The sequence below is a fragment of the Taudactylus pleione genome, unplaced genomic scaffold (assembly GCF_031769625.1).
Source record: "Taudactylus pleione unplaced genomic scaffold, aTauple2 ptg000090l, whole genome shotgun sequence".
NCBI lineage: Eukaryota > Metazoa > Chordata > Amphibia > Anura > Myobatrachidae > Taudactylus > Taudactylus pleione.
Window position 1 is genome coordinate 9,504,067 of NW_028284492.1, and position 15,176 is coordinate 9,519,242.

The 15,176-nt window shown below is 42.5% G+C and overlaps 1 protein-coding gene across 1 annotated transcript in view; it reads left to right on the forward strand.

Moving 5' to 3' along the window:
* MCMDC2 (minichromosome maintenance domain containing 2) overlaps positions 1-15,176 on the forward strand; it is a 50,644-nt gene that overhangs the window by 16,664 nt on the left and 18,804 nt on the right. Inside the window, exons 2-8 of the mRNA XM_088469367.1 lie at positions 3,356-3,486; positions 3,579-3,638; positions 6,030-6,225; positions 10,151-10,273; positions 10,353-10,460; positions 11,609-11,737; positions 13,313-13,550. Coding sequence (XP_088325493.1) covers positions 3,356-3,486; positions 3,579-3,638; positions 6,030-6,225; positions 10,151-10,273; positions 10,353-10,460; positions 11,609-11,737; positions 13,313-13,550 — 985 coding nt within the window. The remainder of the gene's footprint in view (positions 1-3,355; positions 3,487-3,578; positions 3,639-6,029; positions 6,226-10,150; positions 10,274-10,352; positions 10,461-11,608; positions 11,738-13,312; positions 13,551-15,176) is intronic.

Sequence of the window (15,176 nt, forward strand, 5' to 3'; positions counted from 1 at the left end):
TAGAGAATTCTAAGAGAGGTTGGCATCTAAACTATTTTTCAGCAATAATAATAAGTATGACTATATCATATGTCACTACTAACAGAACGTCTAAAAATTATAGTGTATAGGCGATGTTTGTTGTACCTATTACTTAAGAAAAGGGTGTAACTCAAAATCAGTATTTAGAACTTTTGGGGTCAAAGTGCCAAATTCGAAAATCATCTTGGTCTCTTCCATTAGAAGCTTCTCATTTATGTCTCCTCCTCTCGGGAACGGTTACCTGTTTCAGACCTACAAAAATTGTAGCATTGATGAGTCACTTCAATGTACCTCTGAAAAGTGTTTCAGTATACTATGATTTTCCTTCTAATTTTTATATTATTAAGATGTTCATTTATCCTTACGTGAAGTTTGCTACTTGTCTTGCCTAGGTACTGGAGTCCGCACGGGTAATGCAGTAGATAAATTTAATTCTTTTGAGTGGCAGGTGATTCATTCTTTTATTTTATATTCAGCTTTGTTAGTATTTGAGATCACAACACTTATAACTGGTTATTCTTTTTATTACATGCCGCACACGTGCCACATCCATAAAGCCCAGGGTTATGTTGATTTAACTATGTAATCTTCTTGTCTTTTTGGCTCTTGTCTAAATGGCTCTTTACCAGATTTGTTGTCAGTGTCGGAGCTTTTCTATACACTTCCCTTGCTAGAATTGACTTTAATTCATCATCAGTCATCGTGATATGCCAATGCTTCTTTAGGCTGTTCTATAAAGGCCCCCATAAACGGGGCGATAAAGTAGGCGATCCAACTGTTTGGTTCGATTTGCCTGCTATATCGCACGGTGTATGGCCCTGATGTCGGGCCGAGCATGCTTCCGTGGGGTTGTACATCGCACCCCCTGATCTTTCTGCAGGACCAATTGATCAGGGGATGCGATGTGCGATCCCATGGATTGCTATGCGGGTGATGGAGAGGCGAACCGGCATATTGGGTGTTCGGCCACCCGATCACACTGTGTGCGCGGACCGCCCGATATGTGGGACGACGGATCCCCTGTCGCCTCGCACGGTGCCATTGCACCGTGTATGAGGGCCTTAAGACTTGGCTTTATCCTGAATAATTGGTCAGGAAAATCACATCTGGTATCATGCACTCCTTTCTATCATTGTAGTGAAGTGATAATTCTTTTTCAATTAAGTCTACCTTTTGTTGGTCTTTTTTTATATCACACAGTATTTTTCTCCTGAAAGTGTGAAATATTAGTCTCCGGCTGTGTCTCAAAGTCTTCTTTTCTGGAGCAATTACTTTTAATACTCCTCACTTGGCCTGATGGGGATGTTTGAGAGCCACTTTTTATGATGGTCGCTTGTGGTATCTAGAGTACTGTTACAATTGACTGTATTTTTTTGGTGATTTATGTGATAAGCACACTTATAGTAAAGCATCCTGAGACCATTCATGTGTGGGGTTGCTTCTCAGGCAAAATTGTGAGTGATCCCACTCCTTTGGCTAAGAACACAGCCATGAATAAAGAATGGTACCAAAATATCCTCCAAGAGCAACTTCTCCCAAACATCCAAGAACAATTTGGTGACGAACAATGCCTTTTCCTGCATGATGGAGCACCTTGCCATAAGGCAAAAGTGATAACTAAGTGGCTTGGGGAACAAAGCACCGAAATTTTGAGTCCATGGCGAGGTAACTCCCCAGACCATAATCCCATTGAAAACTTATGGTCAATCCTCAAGAGGCGGGTGGACAAACAAAAACCCACAAATTCTGACAAACTTCAAGCATTGATTAGGCAAGAATGGGCGACCATCAGTCAGTATGTGGCCCAGAAGTTGATTGACAGCATGTCAGGGAGAATTGCAGAGATCTTGCAAAAGAAGGGTCAACACTGCAAATATTCACTCTTTGCATAAACTTGATGTAATTGTCAATAAAAGCCTTTGACACGTATAAAATGCTTATAACTTTACTTCAGTATACCATAGTAACATCTGACAAAAAGGTCTAAAAATATTGAAGCAGCAAACTTTGTGAAAACCAATACTTGTGTCATTCTCAAAACTTTTGGCCATGGCTGTATGTGTCTTTTGCACTACAGCCACATCTGCTATTGTCTGGTCACCACATTCCATTTGACCACTAGAAGATTGTTCTGTCCCAATTATTAATCTTTTTATCACCAATTGCCCCTGTGGAGACATGATTTCTAATCTAGCTCCGTCCCAATTCCCTCTCATCCTGCTCTGGCTCACTCACTCAAAAATTCCCACACTGTCTTTCCAAGTTGGGTTAGACTGAATATAACATTCCTTACTCATCACAGAGGAACATTCACCACATTTTGTTAAGTAATTTTTATAGTCTACACATATTCCGCAGCACTTTACAGAGAACATTTAGTAATTCACAAACTATATTTACCACCACATATATACTATACACAGACACATACAATACAATTCACTTTTTGTCAAAAGCCAATGAACCTACCAGTATCTTTTGGATTGTGGGAGAAAAAAAAAAAAACAGAGTACCAACCCAAACATGGGGAGAACATGCAAACATGCTTGCGGTGGGAATTGAATATACAGCCTTGGCTTGGTGGGAATCGAACCCAAGACTTCTATGCTGTGAGGCAACAAGACTTCCAGTACTTTTAATCTCCCAACTGCTTTTTTTGTTTTAGTTCTCCATGCCCAGGGTCATTGCATGGCGGCTGACGACATTCAAGCAGCTCTGCCTGCGCTGTCCCTTTTCCAGTGGTCTCAATTTCTCCGTGGGTGATGAATAACACTGGTAACACAGAGATAAACCTCTAGGACCAGAAACAATTGCCAGAGTCATAACTAAGACTTGTAGCATCTGGGGCAAGAAGGAAACTTGACACATCCATATAATCAATAACAACCAAATTAACCTACAATACTTAACCCCCCTTCAGATTTGTGCTCTGGGCAGCTGCCACTCTTTCACAGCCCTAGTTGTCACAAGGTGTGCAGCCCGAGAGGGTGGGGGTACAATATGCAAGGGTGTGGGCCTTGGGGGCTCTGTACAGCAGGGAAACACTTCTGCACATGCGCAGTACAGCTCTGGCACATGCGCAGCTTCCAGAACATTGGGAATCTGTGTTCAGCAGTGCACGCTGCATTAGGCCCTCTGTTCCGTCCATTATACTTTATATTCCAACTGCAGATCTAGGAAAGTTGTATCATATACTACTGTTAGTGTTATTTGAGCCAATGGCCACAGTGCTGAGGGGTTCTGGACAAGTGAAAATGCGAGGCCTTACATGAATGTGGAGGCTTCCTTGTTTTATTTCTTAATAAATATGATATTCATTTATTTTTATATATAGAATCCACTCATAGTTACGCTGTCTATCGGTTTGTAATCTCTATTAACCCCATGGATATCGCAGAGCTGAACGCCACACTTGGAAATTACGTACTTCATGAGCCAGTGAAAGCAACTCAGATCTTCCAGTCGGTATGGTTTACAGATCTATAAGATACTGCTTCACCTTATATTCTACTCTAACACCTTATTACACATCATTAAGTGATGACATTGTATTTTAGGTTTGTGATACTGCAATAAGAACCCTTTCTCTCATTGGACAGTACCAGACTGAGGCTCAGGTATGAAAATCCCTGCGTCATTATAACCATTCACTGTAGGAGCCATAATTCTCCAATTACAATACGAGTTGGGCTGGTTTACTAAAGTGCATCTGTTGCCTTAAAGAGACAACCATTTCTTATGCTGGGCCAATATTCACAGGGATGCAGGTGTGTGGTACAAAATGTCAACATGGGCTCTATGTCAACACTGACATAAAATATCGACATTTCCAGAATGTCCATGCTGTGACAGTGGGAATGTCATGTTGAGATTGTAGCCATAACTGCCGCCTAATCCTAACCCTAAAACATACTTTCCACATTTCAAATGATGATGTTCTGAATGTCGACATAATGATTGCCTACCGAATACAGAATATCACCACCTTTCATGACTAAGAGCAATCGTTTATTCCTGGGTATGGCTGTAGTGACAGCACAGGTTCCCATAGAAAACAAATTGTATTGTAGCTGCCCCTGGATTCCACATGAATTGTCAAAAACATTGTGTAAGTTACAACAACCCCAATAGCGGGGGTCTAATGATTATAGAAATATTGAAAGATACTAGCAAGAAAAAGAACAGAGCTTTTAGAAAGGGGTCAATATATAAATACATGCCGCCCACTCTGCCACCCACCGTCTCCTAAGCAGCGTGTGCATAACAAGACTCAGGTCCTGATTCAGAGGTGGACGGAGGCGCGGTGAGAATTTATGCTAATACCGCAACTGATAGGCTTCCTACTGGGACGCCCACCAGCTGCGGCTATAATCCGCTGCAGTGAGTTGAAATTTGTAGCTTGGTTGCTCAGAATGTCCGATGATACATGGCTGCTGGTGCCAGTGAAACTGCGTCTTTCGACACAGTCCCTGACACAGGCACGCCCCAGACACGCCCATGGATGAATGCCACCACCCCCATTCAGTGCCCAGAAACGGGAAGCAGTCGGGAAGCCGACGGACGGAATCCCGACCGCCAGCTTCCCGACTGTCTAATCCCGGGCAAGGGTTAAATGACAGGCGTCGATATCCCGACGCCTGTCATTTTACCTACGCCGGGAGCACGACACCCGGCTTACCGATCGAAGGTAAGCCGGGCGCGGACAGCCGTGGTGGGGGGAGGGTTAGGTTAGAGGCTTCCGGGGGGGACTTAGGGTTAGGCTAGGGGAAGGGGGGGTTAGGGTTAGGCACCCCTAAGGGAGGGTTAGGTTAGTTTATACTTACCTTTAGTGCAGTCGGGATCTTCACCTCTGCTGATCATACCAATCCCCCAATAACACCTATTGAAATTGCATGCAAAAAACAAAACAAATAAAATATATACTTGTATATATACATATATGGACCTGGCTGGCGGCGAGACAGGGGCATTGCAGTCTGGGACCAGAAAGCAGCACGGTGGGCAGCCTGCCTCCTCAAGAAGGTTAGGAGCCACTACTGAATTTATCCCTTGTCAAAGTCACTCGGATCCTTATGCTTGCCCATTTTTCCTGGTTCTAACATATCACCTTCAAGAAATGAGTGTTCATTTGCTGCCATAGTAGATGCCATAGTAAGGAGACAATCAATGTTATTCAGTTCACCTGTCCGTGGTTTTAAAGTTATGGCATCTATCTATCTATCTATCTATCTATCTATCTATCTATCTATCTATTCATCCTAATCAGTCATAACTTTAAAACCACTGACAGGTGAACTGAATAACATTGATTATGTACTTAAAATTGAGAAGTAGGGTAGATTTTTGAGGCAACCATATAAGCTTATTAACCCATACACATATGCCTGTCACTGATTATCCTAGTGTTTGGTTGACTTTAAATCATATATATATATATTTATACACATTATTAATATTAAACATTTACTTACACTAATTTATTATTAACCAAGGACGAATATGGTGCTGTCCACATTTCACATACATGGACGCACCATATTCAACCTTGGTTGATTTTATCAAGCTGTACATGAGGTGTTTCAACAATTAGACTGAGACGTCATTGTGACCCCAATGAGAGAGCTTTTTTGTAGTTAAATGGTCAGATACATAGTTGATCTCTGATCTGTAGTTAAACCAACAGATAAGAATTCAGGTTTGCACTTTAATAGCTTTCTTCTTGCTAATGTAAAGGAATGTATTCCAAGAAGTCAATTTACCAGTTCTCTGAAACAGTGACAGTGGCTTTCTAGTAAAAAGCTGTAATTTCCCAAACCAAAGTTCAGTTTATAAGAAAGAAAAAAATAACGCACAAAAACTAGAGCCACTCAGCGTACCCTTCACAAGTTCTCATAACAAAAAATTAAGCCAGACAAATTGAGAGTTCACAAATCACACCATGTAAATGTGCCTTTATTAGGTGAACGTATTCCTCCTAATAATAATAAATAATTGATCTTGCTTTTCAGATTAATGTGGTCTTGAAATTAACCCACTTGCCTAACTTACCTGGTTATCGCTTAAGCCTCAGTGAGTACCCTTTGGACTACAGGTCTCAGAGGCTTTACATGTTGGAAGGAACAGTCACCGCAATGTCTACAGTGACCAAATATACTCAAGGAGCAAGATTTCTGTGCTCATACACAAAGTGTCCCTTTTCTGAAGGTACAACTCGCTGTCATATTATAAAACAAAAAAAGCATTTTGCTGAATATGATTTAAGGTTGGCTAAAATATTTAATTTGAAAGCTGTTTGTTGTAAAGTCACTAACTCAAACCACTTTATATAAATTGTTGGATACATATTCTATTTCTTACAAAATATTTTACATATACTGTATAATGTATAATGTTAATCTTATATATAAAATTCACGGATCTGTTTGTTTGTTTGTCTGTCCAGTTATGAATTCGGGCACCCCTGCACTGATTGAGATGAAACCAACACGAGGTGATCCAATTGGATCCTGGACAGGTTTTAAGGGGGTTAGGGTCCCGGTCGTACCTCTCGTTGGTATACGCTGGGCAGAACTTTGACCAAGGGAGCCGGTTCTGAGCCTTCCACTGGATGGATGTGGACAAAAACTTCACAGTAGTAACATAGGATCCTAGAAGACATACTAGAGGGGTTGAGGTCCCGGACGGAACTCCCGTTGGTGTGCGCTGGGCAGAACTTTTACCCGGGTACAGTGTCCTGGGATGAAAACTTCACAGAGGAGTAGCAATTGGTCGGGGATGCATAATGGAATGGTTGGAGTCCCGGTTGGCCCTCATGGTGGAGTGCGCCAGGCAGAACTTTGACCCAGGGAGTCTGTTCTGGATCTTCCACTGGATGGATATGGACGACATCACATAATAAAACTTAATAACTTCAACATAGGCAAAAACCTAATCCTGGTCAAACTATACCACCATGACAAATTTGGTGGAGCTAGGTAGAAAACCCTGGCCGTGCATAAAGGGGAAAGACACACACACACACACACACACACACACACATTCTCCCTTATAATATAGGTATTGAATTTTTATAGCGTGTCTTGACTTTTTCCCTGACATATCAGTTTGTATCTTATATTTTTATTAGAGCAGTTCATTGATTGTTTTTATAACTTTCTATAGTGCCTTGTGCCTCAATGATGTCACTAGTTCCTAGTGAATTGATTGCAGTACTCCCATGAATACTGACTCATCCCACAAGTTGTTATCTCCTCTGTGTTTCAAAGTGTCAGATTTGTTGTTGATTATGGGCCTGATTCAGAGACTTATGTAAATCCGATATTTACGCAAATCTATAATGTTTAATGATGCATACGCAGATCTGTTTCTGTGATGTTTGGGGGCGACAATGGGGAGCATTTAAAAAACTGGGCGTGTCGTAGTGGCACTGTCGCCACCCCATGGCTCCTGCTACTGGCTTCAGGGTACCTGGAATGGTGCCAGTGTGCCTGTAGCGTCCCTTGGATGCTACAGACAGGCACCCTGCCCATGGGCATGCGCATGGGGGGGGGGTGTTCTGGTTGCCTGGAAACCCCCCTCTCTAGCCCACACCATGACCACAATAGAAATAGTAATATAATAGAATTTTACTAGTGCTGCATGTTCTTCTCAGTATCACAAATGAAATAATCAGCACCACCTGTGGATCTTTTAACATGTGTCAGCCAGTAATATATACACCTGTGCACCAACTAGGAGATCTGCAAAACATGCACTGTTAGGGGTGCAATGCTAGACCATCAATAGAATTAATTAATGCAGTATTATTATTATTATTATTATTATTATTATTATTATTATAATAATACACTATCCAGTGCTCTGGAATGGTACCCACATCCAGAGCCGGCCCTAACCAATTTGGTGCCCTAGACAAGATTTTGGCTGGTGCCCCCAAGCAAAAAAAAAAAACCTCCACCAAGTTTTATTGTTGCATTCAATATGAAAATTTGCACTCCAATGACTTCCTTAGTATTTCATATCAAACCCAACCAATTTGCATATAAATTAAGTTAATGTATTGTAGATTAACACTACTGTTCTCCCCTCCCACTGCACTGCACCCCTCATCCAGCACCACTCTCATATCACTTCACAGCACCCCTCAGCTAGCACAGCACCCCTCATCCAGCCAGTGGCGTCCCTCCCTGCTGTGGCACCCAGTGCAGCTTTAGTGTGTGTGACGGAGCCGCACTTTGAAAAAGGAGGCGTGGTCTAATGGAAGGGACGTGGCCTCATAGCTCGAACCCCGTAACAACTTCTGAGGGGAACTCCGGTGTGTGGGGGATGCCGGAGGTGCGGACTGCACCACACTGCGGGCAGTGCTGGCCCACTCACTGTGTCAGGAGCCGAGTGCTGCACGGTGATTGTTACAGTGCAGCACCCGGCTTCTGTCACTGAGAAGGAGTCGGCACTTTGGAGTCACCCCTCGGCGGGTAACACCCGGGTGCGGCCCACACCCCCCTTGTGACGCCACTGCACCCATCACCCCTTACCCAGCACAGCACCCATCACCCCTTACCCAGCACAGCACATGTCATCAAGCACCATTCTCCCAGCTCAGCACCCCTTTCCCCTCACTGCACAGCACCCATCATCCAGCACCACTCTCCCAGCACTGCACCCCTCACCCAGCACAGAAACCCTCACCCCGCTCTCAGCATAGCACCCATCACCCCTCCATCCAGCACCCCTCATCCAGCACTCCTTTCCCAGCACAGCACCCATTACCCAGCGCAGCACCCTTCATCCAGCACCCCTCCCCCAGCACAGTACCCATCACCCTTCACACAGCACCCGTCTCCCATCACCCCTCACCAAACACAGCGCCCCTCTCCCACCACAGCACCCATAACCGAGAACAACACCCTTCATCCAGCACCCCTCTCACAGCACAGCACACAGAACCCCTCTCACAGCACCCCTCACCCAGCACAGCACCTCTCATCCTGCATCCCTCTCCCAGCACAGCACCATTCACCCATCACCCAGCACATGCTCTTCCAGCGCAGCATTCATCACCTGGCTGGCTGTGCATTGTGTCCTATCTGGTGGGTCCACCCAGAGCTGCGCTTTTTTTTAGAGTGGCTGCCACTGGCAGGCTGCAGGGAGAGGAGTCAGTGCAGGCGCTCTGCCTGCTGGACTCTGCAAAGGCCCATGGGAGGAGGAGTTGCTGAGGCTGGGCCTGCACAGCAGCTCTCCTCCAGCAGCCATTTTTGTTCTTACCCGCTGCCCCCACTGACCGTCTCTGCTCCCCGGCCTGTTTGAGCTGCCCAATTGTAGCTGAGAGTTCCAATCGCAATAGCCACCGGTAATGTGCCCCAAACCTTATCTGGCGACGAACTTAGGCCTATGCCTAGGGCCGGCTCTGCCCACATCTGAAATAAAAACATTGAGCTCAGGCAGGATGGCCCTACTGCCGCATTTAATGGTCGCTGGTCCTGTATATGTTGGAATTATGACACACAATACACTTTTTGTATGAAGCATATTAAAGCTTGTTAAGTGCTAGTTATGCCCTCTTAATAGACTGGCCACACTCACACTAAAATCAAGCATTTGGAAAAACCCCCATAGAAATTCTGCGTTTGCCACTGCTGCCATAATTACAGCTGCTCGGAGCATCTTGAAGACGTTCTGGACACTGCTGCAGTTCCGGGTGCCATTGGCCCCGCCCCCTTATGCGTGATGTCATGACATCATACACAAAGGGGGCAGGGGCGGCACAGGGCGATTAGAGCCCTTGTTATGGCTCTGATGCTGCGTCTTCGGACGCAGCCATTGAATCGTAGAAGCCAGCAGTGGACGTCTTTTACTTAAGACACCTCCGGCAGCTTTCACATATTTTAACACAGCCACTGCGTACAAATATGCAGCGACAGTGCCACTAACGTACATCTCTGAATCAGGCCCTATGTTACTATATAAGTACTATTTCTTAGGTGTGTTTGCTCATCCATGATAACAGTCTGATAGTAGAGGATGGTACTTATATTATACCATGCTTTCTAACAGCTACTGTTACCACTTTTTTACTTTTGTATAATGGGAATTTAATTTCCCTATGAATTAAATCGATTATGTATATCAGATTTCCGATATATCCGAGTTCACATACCTGGAGCTACAGAGTCAGCAACCGTGAGACAACACTTTGTCTGTGACTTCTGCGCTGCACCCCTGAAAGAAGACCTGAAATACAGAGTTCTTGGAGGTATATGAAATATTTTATAAGTGTTTCACTTTAAGGTAACCATGATAAAAATAAGTGACCTGTGAACCTGTGCTGTTAGATAAACAGGTGGTTGAATTGATGGATTCAAAGTCACTACACATTTTCCAAGGACGGTGTGGAAATCACCAGAATTTCCGGTTCCAATCATATGCAGTGTTTGTCAGAGGTACGTTCTGTTTGGTTATTATTATTACATTTATTTAACTCTGCATATGCAAAATCCTGATTCTTGCTTGGTAATGAACATAACTATGGGGCCTATTTATCACTGTACACATTTTAAATGCAGTCGCGATAAATAGTTTATGCTTAAATTGAAAATATGAAAAAGTTACTTTTCACACAAATTTATTAAGAAGCTTTTGCCAGAAGATGGACCCCTGAGGAAGAGCTGAAGAGCTTACACTTTCACTCTGCTGTCTGGTGCAGGTCCTGTATACATACTGCGCATGAACCTGCCGACAGGGATCCGGAGAATCCTTCTCTAAAAATAAAAAACTCTGATACAGCAGCCCATAGGCTACTATAGGCTAACACCATCTTCAGATGGCATTAGCTATCAGGCCACACTAGAAATGGAGGCACCCTGGTACATCTGGGGTGTCCTCGAGGAATATCCCACAATTATCAATTGATAAATATGGCCCTATGTACTTACTTGTATAGCTTGACATACAGATGCAAGGTTGTTTTGTATTATACATTATGGACCTGATTCTGAGTTACTCTCTGTTCTGAGTCATACGTTTGCACTCTGGGCACCGAATTCAGATGGATCTCCTGCACCTACTGTAGCAGGGATAAGTGTAAGCGCTGATGACAATGATGACGTGTCCTGAAAAAGTGGTACGGTGCGTATGCATTATTATGTGCGTATATGTGCACTAGCATTCGGTGTGCAATCCATTCGCCTATAGAATGTGGGTGCATTCGGAGCTGCGTGCGACGCAGAATCAGGCCCTTTATGTTATTTTATTGCAAATTATGTTACAATTTTTAATTCTGTTCAGAGTTTATAGTATCTTACTACATGTGATCAGTTTCTAATTGGGGTGGGGACATTTATTTATGTATTTTACATTTGTAAGGCTTGTAGTCACTGTGCTTATTATTTAGCATCATAAGTTTGGTTCTGCGCAGTTTCTCTTTTGTATAAGAATAAATGTAAGATTACACATGGTGGACTCTCCAACATCGCACAGAGCGTCTGGCACATTCTGTACAATAACACTGATTTATCTTCTAGGCATTGGTCACAATGTTACATTAGTATAACATATACAACTTCACATCTTCATTCTTTTTTTAATGTAGATGAATTAATCAACAGAATGAAAATAGGAGGAAGGTATAGAGTGGTAGGAATTCCAGTCTGTGGGCTTAATGGTTCTCAAGTCACCGTCTGTATAGAAGCCAATAATATCCATCAGTACATTGCAGAAAGTAAGTGTGCCACATGTTGAATCACGAACAACAAGTCATATCTGAAATTTTGCTCAGTGAATCACATACAGTACATTTTCCTTACTATTTATTAATTTATTACCAGTTATTATATAGCGCACACACATTCTGCAGCGCTTCACAGAGAATATTTGACCATTCACATCAGTCCCTGCCCCAGTGGAGCTTACAATCTATATTCCCTATCACATGTACACCAATGATGTGTGGTCAGGTGAGGCAGGTTAGCGGAGCCTTTCCTGTCATACTTAGGTATAATCCAAAGTTTTGACTATAAAAATGATAAGAAAAAATTAAAGAGAATATTATAAATATCTTCTTTGTATTATTCTAATCATTTTATAGTCAAAACTCTGGAGTAAAAAGTGTATGGCAGGTGAGGCAGTGCCTCCCCTGTCTACCTTTTCCGCACATCCCTGATCAAAACGCAACAAATTTCCAGCACTGTATATTGCTGCACCTTTGTATAATGCCCACATGAACTCTCTGGTTCATATATGTATATATTTGTAAATCTGGCTCTGATACTATCCAGTGCCTCCTCAGCCATTTACCTCACCACACTTCACTGATGTACACGCACACACACTAGGGTTAATTTTTGGAGTGTGGGAGGAAACCGGAGTACCTGGAGGAAATCCACGCAAGCACAGGGAGAATATACAAACTCCACACAGTTAGGGCTGTGCAGCATACTGTACCTCCCAACTGTCCTGATTTAAAGGAGGACTGACCTGCCATCCTGACAGTTATCACCTTTGTTCTGACTGGTAGTAATGTTGGGAAATATGTCACCATGATGAGCTGGTGCTGGGTGTTCTTGTCACTTGTGCATGCTATAATTCAAGGGTCTTTTTAGGGCATAGGAGGTTGAGGAGAGCCAAGTGCTTTGAATATGCTTGGCACACCCATAATAGATGCAAATTGCCCCCAATGTGGCATCACCATTTTTGTGTACACTTTGTAGCAGTATGTTTGTTAAGAACACTGGCATAACTAATTACTGTATACATCTGTATTAAGAACACAATTGTATAAGCCTTGGGAGGCCTATGCCAATGACATGGGATTTACATGGGATTTACAAAACATCCACTGTAAAGTGAGAAAATCATTTGTGAATAATATTCCTGGGATGGGGGTGAGGGCACATGAATCTTGACCACCTCCAAAGATGCTAAAAATCAGTACTTTTCCAACACATCCTCTCTTTGTGTGAGGATACCTATAATGCACGATACAAATAAATAAGCATTCATAAACCAACATATTTTTATAAAAGGAATTACAAATATTTACTGGACTGACCGTATCAATTCTTCTTATTTTTAGTGGTTATAGGAAAAATAAATGAGGACCAAATGGCCTCTATATTGAGAGAAAAGCAGTAGTGTTTAAATAAATGAGGGTGGTTGGTTGAAGGAAATGATTTGTGTAGAAGATTTCACTTGTGCAAGTCACACACCTTTTGAGTTTACCTCAGGAACAAAGGAGATTGCATATTTGTGATGTCCAGAGGTACTTTCCCATCAGGCATTTCCTTCTTACTTACAGCTCCACTTACCATAAGTCAGGCATTTCAGGATCTTCACTCAAATACTCTGAGTTCCCCGTGGATTTTTACAGGCATCCTTGCAAATATTTTTGCTTCACAAATTGTCCCAGTGGGAACTTATAACACTCTGAAGCTCTGCATCCTGCTCAGCCTTGTTCAGACATGCAACGAGGACAAAGAAATTGGGAATGCCCTCGATCTCCTGGTTGTGACGAGTGACACTCTGATTGTGGAGCGGTAAGTAAGGAAGTGATTAACATAGTTTAGATATAATCCAGGTAATGTATTTGTTAATGAAGGCGATAAAAGGTGCCAAACAAAAGAACTGGTTGGAATGATCACCATTAAGTGATACTAACAAACGATAATCGGGCAATTGTGAAAACGCTCACCAAAGAAAATTCATTACCAACTGGTTTATTTTTCCAACATGTTTGATTTGACCATCCTCCAACCAGCAAATATCATTCAAGTCTATGGGAAACTGAATGATTATCTATCCGATTAAACTATTTCCTTGCCACTTTTGTAGGTGGACAGTGTACGCCTACTTCCAGTGTAATAAAAGTCAGCCAGCATGGTTCCAATCAGTCACAAGCCAGTTTCCTCAAGGGGGTTGAGCAGTCAAACATGCATGCAGGGCCCCTCTCCTAGGTATAACCAGCCCTAGTGCCATTTTACAGGAGGTGGAGCTAGTTTCTTGACAAACTCCTGTTCTCCAGCCCTTCATTTAAATATTCCCTAGGTTTCAAAAAATAATCTGATGGATGTATGGGGAGGAAATATTTGTGACAATTGATTGAATTAAACACAATTAAACACAATCAGAATAGCCAGGCAGCATTCTCTACCTGCCTCCCAGCCTGCAGCCACAGAGCCAGATTTAGGCATGGGGGCACAGAGGGCAGAATCCCCTGGGCCCCCCTCTCTAGGGGACACCATACTTTAATCACAGCAGTGAAGAGCAGGAACTGCACTGCAAGCTGGGGAAGAAAAGAAGGAGGTGGAGTCCATAATACTTTACATCATGTTTTTTTATTGATTAAGCAATGACTTTGTTTACAATATTAATAAATCTAAAAGTTAAATTTTATTGACCGTTTACATTTGTATTCCCGTGAATGTGTGAGTAGGGGCCCCAGTGCATTGATTTGCCTGGAGCCTACAATGCTGTTTGGACAGCCCTGTGTGGTCTCCTGCAACTTCTACTAAACACATTACTTTATACGGAATGTCTGGCGTCCTTCTGTGCTGTAAACAGGCAAAATTCTTTTTTTGCTTGTATATAACACTGCTCACCTCTTGGCACTGGATTAAAAACATACCCACAGAAATAAAGGATTGGTGAAAAACACCTATGAAATGCATCTATAAAACATTTTTTTGTATTTTTTTTTATTGAGGCATCGTAGATTAGTTTATCATTCAAAAATATAAATCAAACATTGTTGATAGAGCAAAACACGGATAACAAATATACAATTCATTACAGTATTAAAGAACGTGGCCCTACGTGGACAAAAAGAGCATACTGTACATAAATGTTTTTCATCACCGAATAGACAGAGCAACTATAAAACATTTTATTTAGTAAAAGTTGCTGGAGGGCATGTAATTCTTTTCTGAAGTTGGAAAACCCCTTTAGCATACGGACCTGAAATAGAAAGTCATTTGTTCCTCTTTATATTAAAACGTGTACTTTAGCTACAGCCTTTTACTGTTCTCCACAAAGAATGTGTTGACTGTTATTACATGTAATTTGAAGGATGGAAAAAGATTGTACGCACCCTTTGCTTTTCTGAAAGACTGCTCATATAAATGTTCCCATTACTTACAGTTGATACATAACAATAATAATAAAAT